This window comes from Malurus melanocephalus, unplaced genomic scaffold (assembly GCF_030028575.1).
Source record: "Malurus melanocephalus ecotype Western Australia unplaced genomic scaffold, MMel_1.1 scaffold_262, whole genome shotgun sequence".
NCBI lineage: Eukaryota > Metazoa > Chordata > Aves > Passeriformes > Maluridae > Malurus > Malurus melanocephalus.
The window spans coordinates 93,113-119,533 of NW_026623494.1; the positions used below are offsets into that span (position 1 = coordinate 93,113).

A 26,421-nucleotide genomic window follows, 5' to 3' on the forward strand; every position below is an offset into this window, starting at 1 on the left:
GAAAACTTCAATCCAAAATTGGATTGAAAAATGGTAAAGTCTTAATGTAAGGCACCTGAGATGAGGCTCTCCCCTTGTGAAGTCCATAGGTCCGGTAAAAAAGGCAATATGGGTGGGTTCAAAACATGTGCTTTGCTTATTCATGTTCTTCTCAMAGAGCAGCTTTTTCAGAGACTCAGGGGCTAGTTTCCCCCAGCCAAAAATCACCAGAGCATAGATAAGCTTTTTATGCYAGGAGCTGAGACATGACTAAAGGCCTTTATTATATTTCTGTACAAACTAGAGAATTTGTCTTGGTTGATTYTAATTTCAAGGGAATAATTCCACTTATTAGCCATCTGTACACTACAGAATAGTAAGTATCTTACTTAATTTACAGTGCTGCAACAGGATCTCTGCTGCACACAATTTAACGGTGCAAAAAACATCTGTATATTTTAGAATGTGTTTAGAGTTTATTTTGTAATATAGTCAAGTTACAATACACTCAAATCTGTAGGATAATGATGATTTTCTTGAAAACTTGGTGTTACAAATATATTCTGCTGGCAATGTGCCTAAATACATTAAGCAGCTAGTTGCAGATTTTAGTTCTAAGAAACTCATGGGTGATTACTTGGTTTGCTTTTCTTAATTGTGTGACTGGCTTAAGTATGCCTGCTTTGCTGCATCCTGGCATATTTTTTTAGAGTATTTTCAGAATATCTTTGCAGCTCTTCAAGGTGTGAATTCAAACGTTCTTCAAACTCTCTTGCATGTTCCTCTTCCTCCTGGAGGAACTTTTCGGTTGTTGTAAGGAAGGACATCTCAGGGGGAGACTGAACAATGAATAGAAAACCATGGTTAGGAAAAACCAGCAAGTGCTCCAACATGTTTGCAATATCAAATTCCAAATGCAGAAAACATCTTGACCTATAGCAGCTAATAACACTATAATGCTTTACACTGCTCCAAGAAAGCTTCCTTTTTAAAGGCATACATTGCTAAAGCCATCCATATGCCTAAATGACATAAAATCAACGTGATGTTTGATTACCTCAGATATTCATAGCATTGGGATTGACCATAAAAAAATTAAATATTCCACTAGACAGAATTAAGTTGGCGCAGAACTTCCAAAACTTTTGTATTGACTATGGGTTATGTTAGTTTTTTGTGTAACATAGACCAGGGCAGAGGACAATGTCCTTTATTTAGAATTACTATAAGACTATAATCAGTGTTGGATACTGCTGATTGTCTGCTGGAATTTTGGCTCTCTGCTTCTGTGATATGATGCTTTCTGAGGAAAGGAAGAAAACCTACGCTCATTTCAGTGCTGTTAACTCCAAGCCCTGACATTCTGGAGAATGTACTAAATTTTATTTGCTGCAAGTAATTCACTGAAAAATCTTCTTTCCATTTAATGAGCATTTAGTAGACTCAGACATAAACCATCCCAAAAATCAGCCTTTAGATGGTTGTCATGGATTGCAGGGTTTTATGAAGCAAAGGACATGTGTGAATCTTTGCTGGCACTAGTTTTAAATTTTTAAACAGAAATTTTTGTTRATTTTCTTGCTAATACCTAAGATGCATTCATTGAAATGTTGAAATGTCTTTAGCAATAGCAATATGAAATAATTTTTCTTTTCRTAAAGATACTATGCTTGTTTAAGTATATTCAGTGCTTTTTTGTATAGATAAATACAATTTTATTACATGAATTTTTAACATTTGACTGAGGAAAAAACTTAGTATAGGAGCTTTAATACAAGAAAGGTAACTTTCTATCTTTATACCATCATATATTAGAGAAAATGATTGACATCTCTAATCTTAGTTAAACCTTAAATAGTTTTAGTTACTGATTATTAGTCTAGAATCTCAGGTTTTATTTCTTTCTAGAATTTAAAAWTGTTTGAAGTTCATATGTCAGCACACCTAATAGAAAATCAATTATTCAAATGGTCTGTGGGAAAGGCCAATTCTATTGCACCTGTAAACCTTTACTTCAGACTCCACTGTATAAGAATGGGGYATTTCCTATTTCCACAGCAACTAGAGACAGATTTGGTCTTTGTTTTCAGCTTAATTGAAAAATGCTCCTTAGCACCTTTTAAGGCTAAAAATACTAATTAGAGAAATGCTTTAAAGCACCAATCTATTCAAACTCTTTGCAGCAGAYTTTGAGATGAAATTTATAGGTTTCCTATAWGGAAACACCTTTTCTTTTCAAAGTAAAGCAAGTAARTGATTSCTGGAAATAAATTCTGAGTTTAATACCATCCAACTTGAGTGAGGCAGGCTTCCTGATATATAGGGCTCCTAAAATGTAATTCACAGAAAAAGCGGAATCTTCATTTTCTCAGTCCCTCCATATTAGTATTTTAAAATGATGGGCAAGAAAAAGAGACTTAATTTGACATATACAAGTAAGAAACCTAAAGGTATTGGATCTCTCTGTGCCACAAGACCCCTCTCTCAATCCTTGTACTAGTAGGAATAAGGAAGAATGCCAATCTTCTAAAGTTTAGGAAAATGGAGGGACATGGCCTGTCTTCTGATTTTCTTCATAGACATGTGCATGAATTCTCATTCATAAATAATCATTTTTCTCATGTGAAGAGTTTTTTCCTCCCATTCTGAATGCCATAGCTACATGCAGATTTATTCCTTCATGGGCTAGGTCACAAAGACATCTCTTTGTGATGTTAGGATTCAGTGATAAAATTGTCATTACTATTTAAAATTCGTTGAAGAAGGCTTTTGTATTATGATGAACACCTCGGGTTTGCAGGCTTTACTTAAAGAATCCCCATGTGTTTCACTTACTGAATACCAGCTATGAAATCACTCATTSAATACTGAGAAAATAAAATACTCACAGTGAGAAGCACAAGAAACTWGGAAAATCTAAATCTGAAATACTAATTTAATATGTGTCATCACCTAGAAAAAAATGTCACATCAGACCTTTCCTTATAGACTGAAGATTWACACAGATGGCAATCTTCTGAAATGTTACATCAAGATATAAGAATCTTAGAGATTCATGGAAACAATCCTTACAATTACTGACTTGTCTTTGGAAACACTGACCTCATAATCAAGTTGTCTTCCTAAACTGTTCAATGTCCTTTGCTTCAAATGGTATTTTTATGTGTTTCTTCTTGAAATGCACTGTAAACTCCAAATGCAACATTTCTGAATTCCCTCAGAGTTGAKAGAAAAATGTTTATCATTTAAAGTAAGCAGGTCATGGCTCCCCACAGCTCCTTACCTGAGGGTCAGACATCACAGACTATGATTTTAGATAGGTCCCTAATGCATTGTTTTTCRTGCACTTTGAGGGAAGGTTTTTACTAAGCAAGGCTAAAAAGCAACATTCCTTGTTAGCAGCAGTTTGCTTTCCAAGCCTCTGGCCTTTTTTTTCATTATGTTCTTTATTGTCTTTACTTTTGGCCTCTGAGGAAGAAAAACYACAAAGTGTTTCAATCCATGTGTCAGATGAGATTCATGGTCCCTGGTTTATGAATTTATTTTTCTCAGATGTCACTGCTTTGCTGCCTTTTAGTTTCCTAACGAGAACTGGATGGGGATGAGTTCATTGCAAGCTTTCCTCTAACTTGTTTGGGTAATAAGGCAACAAGGACTCTGTTTTGTCTTTTCTACAGTGCCAGCTGATCTCATATTTCTTTGGTGTATACCAGTAATGAGAGTCTCCTTTTTGCCYCATTGTTTACTGAAAATGAAGGTGTGCACCTGATAGAGATGCATATTTCTATATGGGAAATCCGTGCTAAATATGTCTTCTCCTTAAATAAGAACTACCCAAAAGTGGTTAAGAATTAATTCTGGATTACTGGGGAGGAGCTCCCTCAGGAAGCTAGGTCTGTTCTCTCTCACAGACTGCCAAATTAATTTGCCTAGAGTCAATCTCTTACTTGCCCSATGAGTTGTCCCAGCATTCTTGGATGCACCTTCAGCAAGGCAGCAAGAAAGCTTTAATGCTTGGAATATTTTAACATCTAGTGGTCAAATCATGAGTGGTCAAACCCCAGTGTCGCTRTCTTCTCACATTTAGCTGCCTCTATTTTCCAGAAAAGATTTTGCAAAACCAAGAGTAGAAATCTGTCTGGCTTATTTTAGTGTCACAGTGCCTAAATTTGGGGAGTTTTGCAAGTAGTTTCCTCTAACCCTACACTGCAATACATCTTAGGCAGCAGGTACAGAGGCCTGTCTTAAACATGCTTCTACTCATATACGAAAATTAAATTCGAGATGCCTAAAAAATTGCTGAGTGACATAGGAAGACTTTTAGAGGGCTTACCTAGCTAGTAATACCTAGGAGTGAGAGGCATGGACTACAGCGTGCTGCAGGGTAGGATCAAGACTKTCAAAATAATTCCTAATAATGTTCAGTGGTAGAATTTCCACAACTTTACATTGAAATCTATTTATTAAGTCCCCATACTAWTGCTGGAAAATTTCCTCATGCCTAATTAAAATTTTCATTACTACAACTTAAGTCTTTCTTGTATTTCCAAGCCTTGAAAGYAAGAACAAACTACAACTGTCCATCAGCTGAAGAGAAACATGACAAAGTATTTATGACTAAAAGATCAGTCAATCATTTTCTGAAGTTGTTCATTTCAGGAAGAGAGCACAGCCTGAAGTACTGTTCAGAGAAAAAGTATTTCCCTAGATTTGGAAACCTTGAAACAAATATTTTTGGRGCTATGAGAATTTCCAGTGACTCCCAGCTGAGCTTTCTAGCTTATTCCAAGGCAAAAATGGACTCTCTCAATACATGTAACCTCTAAGTAASAATGTGAAAGGACAGAGGTTCCAGTGGAACATTTACTAATCTTTGTCTGAAGATTCTCTACCAGAAGGAGGGATGTCATTGTCTAAAGCCCAACAGACTATTTTCTCTCTTCCTCAACACCWAGGGGGTAATTTTGGTTGGTATCAGGACATCACCTGGAAACCTGATGTTTTCAATCTGTGCTACAAATATATTTTAGAAATCTGGTGCCTTATAACATTTTCTGAAGTTTTGAACATACTGGCAATTTCACTTGGGTCCTGTCSCTGAGTTCTATACCACTCAATTCCTCAGAATTCTGTCAAAGAACTCTGGTTTAACATATTGTGTATYTTCCCCCTTCTTTCTCCTCAACACAACAACTTTCCATTTGAACACAGAACTCTGGAGTAACAGATTGTTGAATGATTTCTGTACTAAAGCTGTGGTATCTAAAGTCAGCCTGAGCGAYGATTTAATTTCAGTTGTTTGAACTTGTACCTGCTTCAATGTACTCTGTACAAGAAATATTCTTGATTAATAGTTTTGTTATTTTGCCCACACATCGAGTGGAAAGTCTTGGCACTGACCGTGTCCTGAGTGCCAGCTGGGGAATAGTTTCCTTGCAGCTTGCAGAAGTGTCTCAGAATGGACATTTTTTCTAGGCTGTCTGGAAACAAAAGCTTTGTCATTTGGTGTCTCTGTCTGACACTTCTGACAGAGGAGAGAAGAATTGGTGTTTTTCAGATTAATCTGAAAAAGTCCAAATGACTATTTTCATCATTAGCATTTTAAAGAGGAAAACTTGTGAGTTGTAAGAAGCCAAAAGCCATTTACTTAAAACTTCTCTGTAATGTAAAAATATAAAAATGGAAGTGAGGCCAAATATCCAGAACTATGTGTTTCTCACTGTTCTCAGGCTACTGGGACACAGCTGATGGGATCACAGTGAAGGGCTGCATTGCAATCCCTGCTTCCCAGGCAGGCCATCATTATGGTTCTTCCTATCAGCAGTGAGATTCTGGACTATGGAGATTATCCTCCAGCTGCCAGGTCTCTGATAGGAAAGGATGTGCATTCATTTCTGAATTGGACAGCAGAACTGGGGTACAACAACCACAGGTACAATTGCCTGTCAATCCCCCCTATTAAATGCTGAAGACTTCCCTCTTCTCCTGCTCTAAGTTCAGCTGAGGATCTCCTGGTTACAAAGATCCATGTATCACAGCTGGACAGAGGGATTAGTTCATTCCTTAGCCACATTCTAAGTTCCACTGCTTACTGATAGTATGGCTTCATGGTCTGAGGTCAGGAAAGTGCTGATTTTCAAGTGCCACACAATAGTGGCCTGTAGTGGTGGCTTAAGGAAGAATAGAAGATACTAAGGAAGAGGATAAAGCTCAAATTAAGATGGAGCTCAAAATAATTATGGAAAGTTTTTCTTAAGAGGTCCTAGCAAAGTAGAATTTGTCCCGCTTGCCATGGAGAGTGGTAGTCTCCAGGTAGTCTCCAGCCTATGAACACTAAAAGAAAGAATGTGGACCTATTACTCTTTCATTTTGAGAAAAATAAGGATTATAGAGGTTATAATTTCTGTTTCTTTTAAAATACAATAGATAACATATGGAAAACAGTTGCTGTGWTTTCTCTGATTTCATCCATCAATCAAAGAGATGTAGATCAGTAAGGAACTTCATTTGTTTAACAGCACTTAAGGCACTGAGWTTGCAGGTATTATGGAAATACACTTGAAGTAGAGTGCTCTTACAGAGGCAATACAAAGCAAAGTGCCCCAATATAAAAGCCAATAAGATAAAATGTAGAAATCTTTCTCACGGTCACATAATGACAGGTAATTATCTCCATCATTATTACAACAGAGATATGACTCAGATATTTAATCGCCAGGAAAACTGCATTTCTATTAGGATAAGGTATTTCCATTTTTGCTGGGCTGGCATTATAAATAATGACAACAAGAGTGATCTAATTTTTGGCTCCTCCAAGGCTGCATTTGGTCCACAGATGGATTTTTGATAATGTCTGTCTTATAGGAAAATAGTTACTTACTGATAATTTGATTTCTTCCGCACTATAAGCAGGGCTCTGAAAGCTGCCTGTTGTGCCCATTTCAGGAAATGGCTCMAGAAAGCCCAAAGGATACCCCACTGCTGGTAATGGAGATTTATGAACTATTGTCTTTTCATGACCTCTGTGAAGTGGATGAGAAGAGAAAGAGCTATCACTTTTTGAACCAGTGATATTGCCTTGGCCATATAAATCAGGACTGCAGTTCCTGTGGTATCCACCAGCAGTGAGCATAGCAGGCTGTTGACACTCCACTTCCCATGCATCTTTATTTTCGAATGATCTAAAAGAAAAAAAATCSAAGTATGAAACCCAGCTAAAACTSTAAAGCTATCACCKTAAAGYCAAGGGGTTTTTATTTTATTTGTTTATGCAGTTTTSATYACTTAGTTGTTCAAACTGTTTTGCATGAAGGKATGGRCATAACATTAGAAGCATTACTAAACTGTAGCAATTTAGTAGTTTCCACTTAAGTTACTATAAAATTCTGAACGTACATTCTCTGACTGCTTCAGCTGTGGTTTCAACCAACCTAATTTAAACCCTTTCACTGGAGTATAAATTGAGGAACCTTACCTKGGTTGGTGTAACTGGCAGGACAAGAGCTAAAACACAAACTCACTTYAGGTATTAAGTGTTGGTTACCCATCCTTTGCTAATGGCTATCATTACTTTGGCTTTTCAATGGAAAAAGCTATGCAAGCACTCTTCACTCTTTGGCTTACAGTGTGATAGGAACTAGGGTGAATTTAGCCACACAAATAGAGGAAATGAAATATGAAAGTGAGATGAGTGAAAAAAAGCTATTATTAGTCATTGAAGTCATTGAAAAAAATTATTATTAGTCAATTTTGATCTAATATTATCTTAAATAGCCATGTTCAAGTGGCTAGAATTTAGGATAAATGCTTAAACAAAAAATAGTACAGGAATCTTTGATTCTGCATCTTTGCTGCTAATTTTGCCACTGATTTAATGATAGCACTTTGGAGACTGATATAAAAATTAATAGATCTTTAAAATACACTTTCTAAAARKTTATACAAGAACATGCTTTTGTAACAATAAATGAAATCTTCAAGCTTAAACAGAATTTTTAGGCATTTTTTATGATGTTCCATAACTCTTGTGTCTCAGTGCTCAGAATTGATGTGCAAATATATATTTCTAATCATTCATAATTCAAGTGTGGCAGAAACTATTATGATTAACAGCAGCTTAAAAAAAAAGAAAGCCATTTTCTTCCCAAAGTATCTTTCWTCCTGACAGTTAACTGAACAATTCTGATACTGTATTGATAAACCAGAAAATTTTGAGACTAGCTTGCCCAGATGTCTGCCAAATTACATTAATTTTCAGGTGCATTATTCCTTGTATAATATACCAAAACATGCAAAAATATAATTGCATGTTTTATTAATTTTATGTTACAGTATTTCTAGCTGACATAAAAAATTACATTGTATTAAGGTTTGCACTTATGATGAAATTTTAATCTTGGGAGATTAAAACATGATAGCTGTTTGAAWAGATTCTATCATTGCAAATACCCTAAAAGACTCTACTAATTTGAAATGCAGCTATAAAAGCTTTTAAAGAGCAMGTTCACTGGCACTAAAATAAAATTTTACAAATATTCAAGAGTATGCAGTGCTACTCAGTAGTTTTGTTTTCTTTTTAAATARAAAGAACTTGCCAAGTGCAGGGAAAAGACAATGTTTTCTGGAGAAAGATCAYATCATCATGTTCTAATCTTAATTTAAATATTTGGTATTGGGAGATGATGGCTGTGCACCTTTGATGGACCTGCATTTACATAAGCCTTTGTCCTGGTTTTCACAGGGCTAGAGTTAATTTTATTCACAGTAGTAAAAAATATTTCTACGGGGCTGCGTTTTGGATTTGTGTTGGAAAGAGTGTTGATACACAGGGACATTTTAGTCACTGCTGRGCAGCACTTACCCAGGGTCAAGGACTTTCCTGCTCCTGACCCCACCCCATCAGCGAGGAGAGGTGGGATGCACAAGGAGCTGGGAGGGGACAGCTGATCCCAGCTGAGCATAAGGATATTCCACACCACACAGCATCGTGGTCAGCAATAAAAAGCCCAGGAAGGTTGCCTGGGCATCACATGACTGGTGGTGAGCAATTGCACTGTGCATCACTTGTTCTGTATATTCTAGTTATTATTATTATTATTGTTATTGTTGTTATTATTATTATAATAATTATATCATCTTCCTTCTCTGTCCTATTAAACTGTATCTCAATGCATTGATTTTACTCTTTTTTAATCCCAGTTYTTTCCCTGTGAGTGGGGGAGTGAGCAAATGACTGTGTGGTGTTTACCTGCCAGATTAAACCACAACAGCCCTAAAACATGAAACTGTGTATTCAGTAAATGGACTGTGCAGAACAGCTCAGAGAACTAATGAAGAACATATTTTTTCTCTGATTATAAAAGAARCTGTGATTAAGATACTCTGAATGCTATGGGAAAGCAAATTATAAGCATTATGCTATATTATTACTATTACTATAATTTTATTTTTACTATAATTATTACACATTCCAACATAAAACTCTCTGAGACTATTCACCAAACCTTCCAGTTTTCTAAATCTCCTAAAATGTTTACCTTTATGAAAGCAGAGTTTTCTCCTTTCTGTCATGCTTTTCTTTACATAAATCTGCTCTTTGGGGACAAGAGAATGCCTTTTTTTCTTTTTTTCCTCCCTRTTTTAAAGTCCATTCCATCTATGGTTTGGATGAAGAGCACAGTGAAACAAACCTGCCACAATTGAAGACAGATGGCATGAATAATAAAATCAGGGATTTTTTTTTAATCTTTTGTTCTGACCTTTTTGGAAGTAATTTTCCCTCTAAACCCACAGTAAAGTCTATGTGATCTGTGGTTTTTCTCCCCCCAGAACTGCTTCTCTACATATTTAATAACGATTATTATTGTTAGGGTATAGCTTACTTTGCTAAGAATAGAATTTTCAGACTTGAGTAGCTACCTGACTTGGGAGCTTTTAGACAAAAAACAGAGACTGCACCTCCCCTGCCAAAAATGAAAAAAAACCCAAACCCAACCTGATTTATTTTTAAAAGAACTCCCATTCRTACTGTAATCCATAGGATTGCTGGGGCTGCTTGTTATTTTGGAAAAACATTGAGGTGCTTTAATATGGATACTAGGCCTTTACTTTGGATGGTTTTCACAGTTGTAGTTTAAATTTCTACCAGTTCATGTGTAAAATCATATCTAAGAACATAAATCTACTTTAAACAYAATCTGCAAATTTGTAAAAAGCTGTCCATTTGTTAACACTACCAGTGCAAATACACTGTTATTTCGGTTGAACAACTTATGCTTTTGGTGGGATTACYGTCATAGAATACTTAACATGTACACATACTTTACAAAAATATTATTACGGTTGACATGGTGACATAGGGGACAAGTGGTGAAAGAACAATGTCCTCACAGAGGGAATTTATATAGACAGGTTATATTTTTCCAGACTCATATATAAAATCAGCCTGGTCCCTATGTGGATGATGACTTCAGTGATGCAAAATAAACTCCTTACACAGATTTACTGGTTCACATAACCAGTCTTGAGAAAGAAAACAACGGATCTTTAATGACCAGAATATCTTCAAGAATTTGTGCTGTTTATTTTGCCTGGCAAGTATAACGGCTAGCTTGATTTTAAAATGTATAGAAAAGCCTTTTTCCTGAAGAATTGCCTTCACTACTTCCACTGTATCTATTGCAATAACTGATACAGGATGAGTGTGACTAAGAGTCTGTGGTCTCCAAAGGGTAGTGAAAGCCTCTTTGACACAGACACTTCACTGGCAATACACATCCTTTGAGAGATCCCCAGTTACCTTAGCAGGCATTCATTCTCAGCATTTACCCTTCACTTTTGCTACATGATGAAAGCATGATTTGGCTTGACCAATTAACAATTTTCTGCATATTTTTGTGGTAAATAACTAGCTTTTCATTTGGGAACTCATGGGCATGTTTTGATTTTGGAAGAAACAAACTGAACATATCAGCTTCATCAGAGAAAGTCCTTTTCAGCCATGCCAAAAAATAAACAGCTGCACGTGGTTGAGCTCTAACTAAAGGATTGAAATATCGAGGGTGGGGAAAGCTTATGTAAATAGCAATTAAAAGCAAGGTAATTATACAAGAGAACAGTAATTAATTAAGGWGGTTATAGGTAGAACGTGGGCACAGTAATTTTTTAGCAAAAAGATGCTATTGCTGCATATCTTACTTTGTAATATTTGGAAATTCAGGTATACTGAAAGAAAAAAAGAAATCATRCTGCTTTTCCGATTGCCAGTACAATTTCCTGCACTTTCCTGTGTTTTCTCTAGAGGTCTCCTTTTTAAGATATGATGGTGCTCATGGCCAGGATTCCAGTACTGACTGAGAAGCACAACTGAAAAATGTTGTAGAATATACACTCATCCCTTGCACAAACACCATGTTTTCTAATTTTTTGCCTGTAAAAAAAGTCTTTGTGCCCTTTCTCCAGTGCCATAATTACCATGGAAACAGAACTGCAAATTAAATCAGAAATAACAGGRTTTATGCTCACAATAAAATAAACATACCCCAGATTTTAACTTAGCCAACATAAATTTCCTGGTTTATCTGCATACATTTGATGGTTGAAAATTTAATTTTAGTTTTCTGGAAAAATCTTGGAGTAGTTTCCTGCTTGGGAACAGAGAACTTATAGTACAAAGAGGCTCAATCATAAAAAACACTGCCTGGCTGATGTGCATACACAGTACATGTCAAATTKGCACATTTTGAAATCTGTGTATTTCTTTATCTAAATAGCTTCTCATTTGGGAATTCTAATACGTGATTTAGACCCTGAAATCCAGGCTCAATATATCTGTTTCATCCTATTAATTATAATAATAATAATTTAAATTGTGTTCAGTAGTCTGGCTGAGTTTTCTGTTATGAGAAAGGTTAACTCACAGGTTTTCCTCTCACAGTTTTGGTTCAACATCGGTCTTCAATGGCTATGAAACCACAATCCTGCAAATCATGTGCAYAGTTCAATTGTCTCAAATATTTATGTTCTCATAAATGAAATTTCACAGTCCCTTATGTATAGAAAGTGTAAATCCTGAAAAAATGGGAAAAAWTCTTACYTTTTCTCAATTGGGGAGAGTTGAAGCATGAGCAAAAATTGTGCTGACCAATTTTTGTGAAGTTATGAGACCTACTGGTGCAGAAAAACCCTTATTTTGGTTTGCAAGTACTTGTTTCAGCAAAGGCTTCAACATAATTTGAAACTTCATAGGAAATCAGCCATACCTATCACTTCCATATATGTGTGTGCATATATATGCATGCATTATGTATATGCATACAAATATATATTTATTTTTATACACACATGAATACTATTTCCACAAAACAGAATTCTTTAAAAAGAAATTTTAGACAAAAATGTAGCTACATATATTGGGATGCCCCTCTACTTTTGCAGAAAGAAATTAATCTTARATTTTGCCAAAACTTAAATGCATGAGTTTGAAATCTTAGCGTGTTTAATTTTGGCTCCAAGTATTTCAACTTTGCTTCAAAGAACTGTTTTAGATTAGTGTTATCATGTAAGTTCTTTATGGTAAATGATCAACTTGTTTAGCTTCCTATTAATTTTTATTTTCCTGCACTGTGAAATATTGTTTAGCAGGGTGTTTATTTTCTTTCTGTTTTCTTTTTTAATGCAGTGCCATGGTTATAAAATGTTTGAAGGCGATTCAATGGCTCACTGAATACAGGGAAATAAGAAGCAAGTCATCGCTACAATGCTTTCTCTGAGWCTGAGGATTCTCAAGTCTCATTATTTTTCCCTCACAAGGAGTTTATTGTAGTAATGACTTAGGGCATCTGAAATTATGTTTCTTTTAAAAATCAGGTCACCCAAGAACACCAAAGCCAGACAAAGCATTAAAATAGATTTAATGAAACTTCCAACAAATGAATCCRGAGGACACAAAGCTTTTCAGCAGGGCTTATAGTTCAAACTGCTTATTAAGAGAACCTCCTGTTGAGCAATTTACCTCTCATGTTGGTTTTTCTATCCTTTACTTGGCTTGTTTTTATTTGGTAGTAAAAATACGGTCTGTTCTATTTTGCAAAACCTGGAACTAAGAATAACTTGAGCACCACATGAAAAGTTTTTAAAGTTTCATGTGCTAAATACTAAAGCATATTAAACATTTCTGGAACTTCATTTATTGCCAAATTTGGTTAGCCATCCAGCAAAATGTAGTAAGTCCTCACAAGTGCACTAATAGGTCTGATATTTATGTTGATGGGAGTTCTAAATGAACAAAAACAGCAAAAAACTTGACAGTTTGRCCCAGGTAGACACTTCCAAAACACTTACAGTAAGTTTCATATATATGTACAATCTAAACATTACCTCTCTTCCTTTCCTTGCATCTTTGAATGGGTTTGGTAGCTGTGCTCTGCTTCCCTATATGTATCCATGCAACCCAGCATCGATGTTTCTGTGTAATTTTGTTGTTTAACAAGGCTATTTTGTCGTCTTAAATTCTCACGTTTCATTTTGTGAACAGAAGCTGTGAAATTTCCATGTTCTTTGTTACATAAATCTATACTCTGTGAAAGGTGATAAAACCATCATTAAGTAGTTATTTTTGCCACAGTAAATGGGTGTATTTTTAACAAGCAAACACAAAACAATGTTCTGTGCTAAAGAAAAGACCATATATAATCATGCAACGCTTAGGGCAAACCAAGAGAATTGCCTCCAGAAAAAAAATTGCTGTAGATAAATGGAAGAGAAAGGATAACAGCCTCTATAACACAATAAAACAAATTAAAATTTCTCAGCAAACATGCATTCCAAATATTATTGTTGTAAATTCATCGCTTGCTTTGTAAAACTGATGACATAAAAGCAACAATAACAGTTATAGCTGCAGACTGTATTGCTCCCTCCAGTAACAATTCCTACAAAAATAATAAGCAAAATTATAGGAGTTCATTACTGTACTGGATACAGCGTATGTGTACAGGCACAATTTAATATGGGTGTTGAGATAGTCACCTTCAGCTTCAGAAGCAGTGAGTAAAGCCACATTAACACAGTGCTCTCTGTCCCTGTCACTAAGCCCTGCYTCTCAGCTGGTTAGCCCACATGGTGTAGGGCAAATACTGAAAGTGCAAGACACATGTGCACTGTGATCAGGGGCTAAAGAGCCCCATCCACGAGAATATATGAACCAGGAAATAAAGATGGAGATTAATTCTGGAAATTGTCTAGCTAGGATACTTTTTTCTCCTATCACTTAATCCACAAAGCCTATACTGCACACCTGAGCCAGCTATTTTGGAACTACCTCTCTGCAGAGCACTGCACTGCATTGTGTAATATATTGGCAATAACAGCATACTGTCATCAACAGGAAATTCTCAAAAGGTTTATCAGATTACACACAAAAGACTAAAACCCTTTGCATTTCATTAAATTGTGCTTTCATATATTCCTAGATTTACCTTWTTCTTTTGGAACTCAGCAACTCATTAGTATTGCAGATTTGCTTCTTAGTACACTGCTGGGACAACTGTGCTCCTGCATTTGAAATCTTGTCTTTTCATCGCACTGGTTCGATGCCATCTCTTCCTGTGAACCTTGCCTTGCTTAGTTTTAGGGGATATTTATGAGCCAAGCTGGCATGGAAATGCCAGAAAGTACAAGACAATTTAGTATTTTGTGTAACGATGGGGGAGCAGGAGCTCAGCTATGTCCCACAAATGGGAGRAGTGGCAGAACTGAGGAGGAAGGAGAGTGCTAAGTCATCCTACCACTAATAGCTCTAGAATCAGCAAAGTTATGGCTAGAACCCCAAAAGTGAGCTGGCCCAGCTACATTGCTTTTGACATCTAAACCCTGAAAGTAACCTGCCTGCTGATGCATTAYGCCATGCTGAGTTAGGCTGGCACTAATCTCAGAGGTCTGTGTAAGTGCTCCACAGAACAGAACAAACACATCCATAAAAATCTCTCCAGTCCCTGAAATCTTAATATCAAATATYTCACAATCTCTAATGTATAGATCTTCACAATACATTAGCAACATAGGAAAGAATTATTGAGTCCACATATCCATTGAAACGTGTATTGACCTTGGTATATGTAGTAACTGGGTTTTACTGTTAAAACACAACAGATGTGTGATGTCTCCAAGGATCCTTGTCAGACAGCTCTTCTCAATCTTCAAGAAGAGTGTCACTGCAGAGAAGAGTTAGATATGCACGCACAACATCTATCTATGCTTCCACAATAATAAATCACATATACACATAAAGGTATCCATAATAGTGTGTGTGTATGTATAGGTAAGACATCACTGATGGACATATTTGCTATTTTAAGGGTGTGGATAAATGAGACATTCTTTCATAATAATTAACGAGYCCAAAATGTATGTACATCAACATTCCAGTGGGTTTTTTTTAGTGATAGATAACTGCAGATGTTCTGTAAGCAGGGTGAGTTTTGAAGCTTTTTGTGGAAAACAGCATATATACTATTTATTATATCTTCAYAAGCCATAGTTCTACATAATCTTATGGCACACTTTTTATCAATTAAATTTTGAAGCTCCCCTGTTTGGAGAGAYATAAATACTAAACTCTGAAAATAAACTGGGTGGGAGCATAATGTGTCAGATTTTTACACCGCTATTTAAATACCATGTGAACAAAGGAGKAAGATATTATAAAAGGGACAGATTTTTGTCTGTGAGAATGATGACTGTTTAAACTTAAATAAGTGACATCACTTATGCAAAAAAACCTCCCAGAAACTGTTCAGTGTCTAGACAGCTACTCAAAAATTTAGCTTACTTGTAGTTTAATACAATTGAGGTAAAAGTTACTCTTAGCTATAYCTATTTTTAGGCTGTGTGCGAATAYCACTTGGTTTTGATTGYTGCACATTGTATTTCTATTTATTTCATTTGCACAAGCCATAAATCCCTAAATCTGCTATGATCTTAATCTACATTTGCAATAAATATGTTACTATTCTGCATACTTCATAAATTAAAAAAAAATTACCATGCAACTTTCACACTCCTGGTTTTCCACCAYCTCTTTTAGATGTGTGTTTTCAGATTGGATAACTTGGTAATGGAATTCCAACARCTAGGAAAAGATTAAGTTCTTAGTTAAATACAAGAATATTACTTTTAAGTGGAGTAACACTGAGTGTAGATATATTTAAGCTTAATTTACAAAAAACATGTTAAGAATTACAAAACTTGCAATAATATTTTTAAATATAGCAATACAAAACAGGAAGAAGTATTAAACCATCTATAAAAGATATACAAATGCAATGCCTCTGAATTTATTTACCTTTTTGAAAGTAATGACTTAGGAAAACAAGAAGTTCACATATTACTAGATATAAAGAGGGACAGATTTTACAGGCCATTGAAACTGGATGAAATCCTATTCATGACATCTAGAAACARCATCTACTCTTTTATGATATAGAAATATCTGGTAAAGAGCACCACAGAGCAGGAGACAYCTCTCATTTTCCCCCAAACATTAACTTTATTATAGTCAAAAGTAAAGTATTACTTGTATCACAGTTGAAAAACTGTGTAGTGACCGTCTCAGAAAACTCAGAGATATCCAGAAACCCCTGATTTTGATGGTTCTTTTGGTTTACAAACTAAGCAAAGAAGAGAACGTATTTGATTTTAAAACAGAAAATTGCCACAAAAACCCCACTGATATCTTACAGTTTCCAGATATAAAATTACTAGAATTTTSTATGCAGATTTGTTAAATTCTTCAAAAAGCTTTAGAAACCACTGAAAAATTAGAAACTTAAAGCACCTATAACAACCATGAACTGGAAGTTTTCAAGATCTTTTGCATGTTAAAATGGTAACTAGMTGTGATGGTCGGAATTAATTTCAATTTAGATGTACAGTTGACATTTACTGGTRCTTTCTTCTTCCAGTATCAATTTGGTTGCTTTTGTAATACTTCACAGATATTACAGCACTGCTGAAAAAAACTGCCGCAAGAAATATAATGTCTTTTTTTTTCACAGATAATGAATGTCAGTATCAATGGTGTGAGTTAAAATGATGTAGGCTGKTTTTGCCTACTTGCATACCTGTTGTTTTGCTAACAATTTGTGTTTTGTCTCTAACTCCATTTTTAACTGCCTTTCCAGAAGACTAGCTTTCTCCATGATAGTTGCTATAGTGATCTCCTTCTGATGAAGCTCCTTTGTCAGGTCAGAGATTTCTGTCTTCGTTCTTTCCTGCTCAGAGCGATGGGACTGCTCCTCTCGATAAACATGGTTTCTTATCTGTAGCAAATAGATTTCAAAAAGAAAAAATGATGTGCAGTAAATATGATTGCATCATTTGCTACTTATCAGTGACTTTTTCTGCTGTTGCTTCCAGGACACCAACTCTTCTAACTGAATCAGAGATTCTGAGATTGTAAAATAAAATGTCTTCAGGAGTCAGTCCACAGAGCTTTGTTTATTTTTACATCTTTTTTCAACACTTCTCTTGTACWTTCATTTGCTTATTTAGTATTAGAAATCAACAAAATACAGTACACTTCAATTAAAATTTTAAAGGAAAGTAAAAAAAATAATGTAAAGAATTGGAATTTATGRTAAAGARTATCAACGGAAAWATCCATTCAATAAGCTTAAGCATKATTTATTTATATTGTTTCTAGGGTAAGTTAGGTTTAAAGTAAGTTTGATGAAGCCTGAATTAACTTAGGAGCAATATACATAAATTGATCTAGAGACTGTTTAATAGGAAACTATGTTAGAAATAAGGAATCCATATGGTAAATCATTTCATGACAATTTTTCCTATCATTACATATAAAATTTAAGCTTAAACTTTCTGCAGAGTTTTCCAAAGTTTCAACACAACAATTGTTTTCATAATCTTTCTATTGTAACCAACAATTTAGTACTGATAGATCTTTTTATTAAGAAAGAAAACTACAAAACCCAGCRTAACAATCTTTGAACCCATTTCAACAACTCCCTGCAGTACTGTACACAATGAGTAACAGATTGCATTTCATTTTTATTTATGCAAACTGCACAGAAATACTGAAATGGTAAACAAATAGATGTGGATGCAAAAAAAACCCCAAAGAGATAGATCATGACTGTCATTTCAAAACTGATGGACTCAAGACAGCTGCATCCAAATAGACACATTCAAAACCCACCTGGATGMATTYCTATGTAACCTGCTCTAGGTGACCCTGCCTTGGTAGGGGGTTGGACCCTTCCAACCCTAACAATTCTGTGATTCYTGCTTACATTGTGACTCAGTAAAAACCACAACATGCCTGTAAGAGTAGCTCTGATCATCCTCTATTTCCAGAGTATTTTGGCCTGCCAAACCATACACTATTCCACAGTGCCATGCCACTGCTGCTTGCTCTCAGCCCTTCTGAAATGTGCAATGCAATGTAATGCGTAGTTCAAACCAAAGAACTCTGCCCTAGACTGCTGTCAGAGACTGAAATAGTTCATGCCTCAAACACTGATATAAAGTTTTGCTCATTATAACAAAAACTGTATAAAGAAGCTACAACCCAAAAAAGCCTCCCTGAAGATACCTGACTGGGATTTTAGACTGTAAATGAAGCTGCTGAGATAAGACACTATTGTTCAATCATCTCAGCCTAGGGAAAAACAAACAAGGCTGAGGGAAAGSAATGCATACATAAGAGCCAAATGCAGCAGAGATTCTTCTCTGGCTAGATTTGAGGTGGGGGAGACCACAGCCTGCAGAAGCCAGGTTTACACAGGCTCTCCCCCAAAATGAAAAAGGGAGGAGGAGGTTTCAGGGGCATGGCGTAACCTCTGCTCAAAGGGAATAYACCCCTCCTCCCTTACACAGACAGGCCCAGCTGTGGAACCCTCAACCTCACCGGCCACATCCATGGGACATTCAAGTGAGAGGCAGCTGAGGGGGTGYCATAATCCATCAAAGATCCCCCCAAAGCACTCCCCAGAGGCCTTGCACCACAGGACTAAATGTGATGCAACAGATGCAGAGTCTGCTGCAGGGGACTGCCCCCCTCCCCCGGGGGGACATGCCTGGACACTGCCACCTGGCCTGAGCATGTATTAACCCATGGGATTCTATGCTTTTCTGGGGGAACCATCACCACCAAGAAGACCAGCTGKAGAGGATCAATGGAACATTGTTGGGGTCCATCGAGGATGATATTTTCTTTATTCTGTCTCTGTTTCACTCTCTTTCCGTCCCCGCCACCTCTTTCCCTTCTTCTCCCTTTCTCTCTCTTCTCTCTTTCTCATATTTACTATCAAATAAAACCCATACTATTGACTGGYATATGGTCTCATTTGCACAATATCTGGAAATGATATGAAATACCTTGTTCAGATGTTCTTGGAGTTCTTGACTTTCTGCAAATAGCAATAACTCAGTGTTTTTATCTTCTAGTTGCTCAGTAAGCTCAACGTGAGATGTTTGATGCCTTTAAGTAAGAAATAAACAACACATGAAATAACCAGAACATTCAATACTCTTCACCTTGCAGTATGCTTTCCACAGTGTAAAACTGTAGAACACCTGCTTGCTGATGAAAAAATACCCCCAAACACAACCAAAACTTGGCCTAAACCAGGTGGGAGATGTCTAGAAATGAAGGATAATGCAACTATGTGCAGAAAGAATCTTGAAAGCTCTTGTATATGTACTTTATAAAATTTGAAGTGGCTACAGCCAAATAGATAAGCCATAAGACCATGATGAGTTTATTCAAAGGAAGCTGGGGAGAACCTTAATTGCACTATTTCCAAAGTGTTTTAATGCAGAAAAAATTGAAGACTGTAAAGATATACATAGAAATACCTGAAATGTGTTGATTCRTAAAGATCTGGGCATCATTAAAGCCTTTTAACAGAACCTGAATCTATTGCCTGAAATTGTGCTATAGTATTGTCGATGAAAATACTCAGTCTAAAATATGTCCGTTTAAAAACTGAAATATGAATACAGAGCATGTTTTTCAAACAGAGTTAATTTTAAACATATTTTAAGAAAAAAATTATTAGCTCGGAAGTGCTTGTTAATATAAATATGTCTTCACCCATACATACTTTATTTGAATTTTCTGCATATCTTTATACTCTTTGATTTTCAATAATTCTGTATGCAACTGTTGGCATTCCAGTTGCATCCTTCTCCAGAGACTATCTCTTGACTGCAGCTCATTTCTCATTTCTAAAACGTCTGCCTCCATATTCTAAAGGAACAAACAAATGCAAAAACAGTAAAATAAAATTAGCCAGCTAAAAATGCTGTATTTTAACACATCACATTTAATACCTGTACATACATGATTTCTGGAAAAGATACTGCTTCCATGTCAGTTCCTCTCATCTAAAAATGAGATGCTGAATATTCTTTAACTCTTACAATGTTCCARTGCATCTGCCTCTGAAATTGTCATAGGAAACATAATTTAGAAGTTCTTTGTTGTAGTAAATGCATCTAAAATACATAGTTTCATCGTTTTAATAGGTTCTKCATTGTAGAACATGTTTCACATGCTGGAATTAATGCCATAAGTAGCTTTCATTTTCTATTTTCCTAACAGCATTTCCAAATTTCTAAACTTGAAAACTACAATGCTACATAAATCTTCTCCAAAACTAGTTCCATCTGCATGGAGTTAATTACTTATTTAAATGAACTTCACAAAATTTTCAAATAAAAAAAGACTTTTCTTAGGAACTTGACAAACCCTGTTTCAGTTTTAATTTCAGATTGATAGCATGTTAGACAACCTGAAGATATATATTACATTTGGCATGATAAAATATGAATTCCGAAAAAACCAGAATTTCACAAAAATATACTGGAAACATACTAAATATAAGAAATTGGAATTATAGCCCACAAATAACACAAGCAGCAATAATAATCAGTTCTTGCAATAGTATTTTCCAGAGAATACTTATTGCTTCTCCCTTAAGATCCAAAAGCATATTTCTGATTAAAATCTTTTTTTTTCCAAGGATATTGATAATTTACCTTTAAAATTATTACACTAAAGCCATTAGCATTTTCCATAATTTCTTCATTTATTTCAATATAGCTTCCATATTTAAGAAAATTAAGCTTCCTTATTTAAAAAAATAAAGGCTTTAAAATTTCAAAAGAGACCTGGAATCCAGAAATGWCACTGCAAGCAAGAACTTCAAAGGTTTATTTCCCTTAAAACCTCATGTCTTGAGTTGATTTTGTGCCAATCCTGTATTCCTATATTCCKYCAGCTTGTAYGCCCAAAAGGTGTCTGTGCCTTTAAATCTGACCCGAAACAAGGGGCAGGGGCAGAGTGGGCAGTTTAAAAGCCRGGGCTGCCGTGTAGCTGTTGGCTTTTGGACCTCAGCTCGGTGCTGTGGGAGGTCTGCTCACTGCCTGCAAGGGAGTTATGTTGTTGCTGTTTAGCTAGCTCAGGTTTGTTAGCTTAGGTTTTTTAGCTTGTGCAAACAGCTCTCCTTGGACTGCTACTCCTTTCTGCAGCTCCTGTGATTTTCGGCAGGGACAGTGAGCTGCTCCAACAGCCAGCGGGSACAAGTGGTGCTGCTCCGTCTCGTCTGGGACTTGGGAAGAAGCCAAGCTGGCAACAGAAAGCACACCAGGCTCTCTGTTTCATCCACAATGAGGAGAGGACTATCCAGGTTTTGCCACTGTTGCCCAAGCGCCAGGTGGACTTTTTTTTCTTTTGTTTCTTTTTTCCCTGGGACAGGGGSCACCATCTTTCTCCATACCATTGCTGARCGGCTGTGGGGGAGGGAGCAGCGTGCATTCCTAGACTTTTAAATATCTAACAGTTACTTTTTATCTGTGTCCTGTGGGCACTGTGTTTTGTTAATAAACTACTTTATTTTTTCTCTTCACTTTTGCCCGAGTATCTATTTCATATTGGTGGGAAAAAATTATCAAATTTTTCACTTCAGAGGAAACATTTACTCACTAACATTTTTTCTCTGAAAACATTGTCTCAAACTGAGACACCTCATATGAGAATGACCTTCCTTCCAAGAAGCCCGTGGTTTTCCTCTGGCTGGAAGGGTTGCTGAAGACAGATTTGAAGTGCTTTTTTKGTTTTTTGGGGGTTTTCTTAKGGGCTGAATATATGGACTCATTCACCTTATCCTTTTTTACTTTAAGGCCCAGAGAGCTTTTTAAAACATTGAAATGCAACTTGTGGTACATTCAAATGAAATAAAGTTTAATAGACTGTTAAAATTGTTTGTAAGACCTGTTTATTCTCATCTTCATGACTCCAATATTCAAGAAATAGTCACAATTATTTTATAACATATGAATTTGGGAGATGGTTACCCCTCTGATTTCATTCTGGCGTGGATAAGGGAAATGAGTTCTGGACAATTGTGTGGCAGAAGTAATATTTTCTGTGATATACTGTAGTCATCACACATATTTACATAAATTGTATTTTCTTCTGTGAATTACAATAGTAGCAGGAACAAGAGCAGCCACAGCGGCAGCTGCAATGATAATTGAAACAGAACGTCAGGTCAAGAGTTTCACAGTTCCACATATCAGTTAAAAAAATTAGATATGCATCCACTATTATTTTAGAAAATACCTATTGCATTTGGTAAAAAAGAAAATTAATTTTGAACCAGAAGACATCAGGTTTACCTCCTTCATACATTCCCCTGCTCTGGTGTGTGTCCCTTCGGGGGCTGTGAGTGGATCTCTGCTCCCCTCTGGTCCTCCATGTGTTGCAGGGGCACAGCTGCCTCACCATGGGCTGCACCAGGGGCTGCAGGGGAATCTCTGCTCTGGCACCTGGAGCAGCTCCTGCTCCTCCTTCTGCACTGACCTTGGGGTCTGCAAGGCTGTTCCTCTCACATGTGCTCTCACTCCTCTCTCCTGACTGTACAAGGCTTTTTTTCCCCCTCTTCTCAAATGCATTAACCCCAAGGTGCCACCATCATTGTTGTGCTCAGCCTCGCCCCGTGTGGGCCTGTCTTGGGAGCTGCTTTCATTACCAAAACCTTCCCAATGCAAATCCAGCACACTGTTCAAGCTTTTAAATATCATTATATGGTATATTTTTATGTAAATAGTGTATAGCAGCTGACCTAATGCTGACTTTTTCAAGAACCAAACCCTTTGTGTGATGTTTTCAGGTTGCCTCTCATGTTATAGCCACCGATAAGTTTGTCAGATTTGTCTACCCATAGACAAATAGACTGCAGTCTCCATTTGGATCTTCTAAACTTTGTACTTTCTGTACCACCAACAAACTGGTCTTCTTGCTAATTGATAGTATAAGATAAATAGAAGCACACATGAAATGACCATAGGCACATATGGAGGAATATATGAGGCACAATACAAGTCTTGCTTTCATTGCCATCAGATTTCTCCACACCAAGATTCCCATCTACTCCTTCCTCCTTCACCCATGTCATGTCCAACTATTGCCATTCTCCACCTAACTCTCCTCCATGCAAATCTGCTTACTTTTTCTGACTGACAACAGGCCTTGTACTTTCTTCTTTCTCATACAGGCATTCCCAAAAAAATATTTTCCCTGACCTACCCCTTTTCACCATACACTGACGTTACATCAGCGTTTCCCTTCTGCACCTATTTCCAAATGTGGCTTTTTWAACTAACATAGCAGCATTCCACACCACCAACACAGTAATTCTGCAACTTTCTGCCCTTTAGGTGACACTGTTATGTACATCTAGCTCTGCTTCTACTTAAAGTGTGTTCAAGCTTCCTACAGCTCCTGTAGTCTCTTGAATACATGATTCCAAAATTCCTCCTGCTTGAAGATTTTCTTAACAGCTACAGCACAATGATACATACTCTCTCCATAATACAGTATCTATCCACTTGCTCCAACTGCCATGATTAGTGCCACTGCATCCTCTAGTCCCACTGCTWTTGATGGCAGCCTCTTAAACAGGCCCAAAACCAGTGTTTTTTGCTTGCATACTGATATCTTGTATACAGACAGAAGACTCAGTAGTGAAATAATGTGCAAAGGGCATGTATAAACTTGGCTGTTCTGGTAACACCTGACAACACAATCTGAAATTAACCTCTGCCACATATATGATAATTCCCATAAAGTGTATTGCATATGCTGTTATCACTTTGAAAGACTGTCTATAAACAGAAACAAATCTTTCTCTAAAAGGACTTGAAGTAACCATAGGCCATAACCATTCAATATATTACTGAATATAGAAGTGCTTAAATAAATGAACAAAAGTATAACTGGTATATGTTACCAGAAAAAGCAACAACGAGAATCTCATTCCTGATATATATTAAACACAGCTRATAAAAATGGCTGTAAAGATCTTGTATTATCTCAGTCACGTCAGAACTCATACACCATGACCAAAAGAAGGGGAGCAAATGGCTGTCTTCATAGAGCAGTGCTACACCAAGAAACAGTGAACTAGGGATAAAACCTGATGGTTCTTTACATGGCCAGAAACTCTAAAAGTCTTAAAAATTGACTGCAAAATCTCCTYTCAAAACTAACAAAGTATACCATACATGTTTTTATATACTTATTTACTGGCTATATGGCACAATGAACAACAAGTGTAAATCAGATAAAGAGATTTTACAGAAATCATTTATATACAGGGAACCAACTTTGACAAAGCTTCTGTAAATGCTGTAGAAATAGGAGAATTATAAAACCCTAGATATACAGACAAGAGAAAAACAGACTACTACAAATCAAACTTWTTTCTGTTTACTAAAAAAAACCAAAACCCATACTGTTCCCAGATTATTCTGTGTTCCTGCAAAGGATACACCTAATGTACATTTGTGTGGGCATCTCATTTTGATTTTCCAACATTAATTCCATCACTTCCATCATAAAAAACTAATACTACCTGGCACTGGTTTTGGTACATTTTTAGATCCTCACGGAGTTTCATATTTTCCTCTTCCAGTTTATTCTTGTTTCTTGCTATTTCATTCACAGTKTCCTTTAGCTTTTCAATAATCAAATAATCACTTTCACTTTTGGGCTGGGCATAGGTAATTAGCTCTTCTTGGCTTTGTTTCTTAATGTGTGTTTGGGATTGATAATTTCGGTTCTATAAAACAAGAAAAYATTTTAAATTAAACTCAATAATTATATGTAAATTGCTAGGACCAAATAATTATTCCTGTAATCATAAGGCTACTCCTTTCTTCACCTGGATTTGCATAGAAAAGATGGTACAATTCAAGCAGTTTGAATTACTTGCCCTCAGTTAAAAAAAAGTTTCAGAAACCTTCAAGGGCACAGAATTTTTTCAAGGATTTTTTTTTCCTGTGCTGTGTATTTTCCTAGTATTTAATGTTAATGAGCCTCAAATGTGAATAAGGTGATTATGATGACCTACTCAAAGCAGTTACCTATAAAAAATAATTTGAGAGAAATGTTCCTCTTTGATTCATTGAACTCAGTAGGAGCTCTGTGTGTGTGTGCCTCAGGATAGATATTAACCTTTGACTAGAGGGCTGCCATTACATAGTTCATGTACAAACAGCTCAGTTACTACRGGAGCTGCACTTCTTTGAGATCATTATCCTTAAACCTGGGGAAGAATCATTTGTACATTTGGCAGAGTCCTACACTCCATGCAGCTTCTTGTACTAATTAAAACCCTAAAAACAAAACTTCAGAAAATTGGTATTGCCAGTATTTCTGAATCCACAGGAATTGTGAAGAAGCATAATTACTATGGAAACTGTTTTTGCTGTTTAAAAAACTATCCACATGGATCTCTCTACTGGGAGACTAACAAGCAGCACTAATCTTTCAGAAGACTGGGAATTAGTTGAAAAATGCCAACAAAATATGACCTGGAAATCATATATCATGTGCAGAGCTCAAGCTGGGCAAGAAAATACATAGTAAAAATAAACAGGGTTACAAATATCRTATTTCAATGACAACGACTGCAAAAAGTCATTCTTTATACAACTTTTGATGTTATTGACTATGTCCCCATAATTTGTGTTGCCTGAGAATGTAAGTAGAATGGATCACTGTCTGCACAGCAAATAGAAAGCCCAAAAAATTGCAAGTTTCATTTCTATAGATAAAAAAATTAAGGGCCCTTTGACATCCAAGTTATGGACTCTGATATACCAGTGTAAGTGCATCCTGTGAAAAATAYAGTGCAAGACTCCAACTGGAAATCAAAGACCTCACAAAAGAGGAATTTGAGGCAAAGATACAGGAACACTAAATGCTTTGAAACAGCTAAGGGTAACAGYCCAYCAGACTTGTGTTTGAAAAACCAGTGGGTGTTATGTTACAGTCRTGAAGAAAATTGTCTTCAAAGCWAATTCACKGATGGCAACCAAARYTTCAACAGAAAAATGTGAATGATCRCCCTGAGC

At 36.3% G+C, this 26,421-nt stretch overlaps 1 protein-coding gene across 1 annotated transcript in view; it reads right to left on the reverse strand.

Moving 5' to 3' along the window:
* Positions 1-515: 515 nt before the first annotated feature.
* Positions 516-26,421, reverse strand: part of DEUP1 (deuterosome assembly protein 1) — a 40,963-nt gene continuing 15,057 nt past the window's right edge. The window contains exons 7-14 of the mRNA XM_057375884.1: positions 24,918-25,124; positions 20,103-20,248; positions 19,375-19,477; positions 17,100-17,297; positions 16,022-16,108; positions 13,357-13,556; positions 6,860-7,160; positions 516-818 (exon numbers count right to left, since the gene is read on the reverse strand). Of these exons, the coding sequence (XP_057231867.1) occupies positions 648-818; positions 6,860-7,160; positions 13,357-13,556; positions 16,022-16,108; positions 17,100-17,297; positions 19,375-19,477; positions 20,103-20,248; positions 24,918-25,124 (1,413 nt within the window). The 3' untranslated portion in view covers positions 516-647. The remainder of the gene's footprint in view (positions 819-6,859; positions 7,161-13,356; positions 13,557-16,021; positions 16,109-17,099; positions 17,298-19,374; positions 19,478-20,102; positions 20,249-24,917; positions 25,125-26,421) is intronic.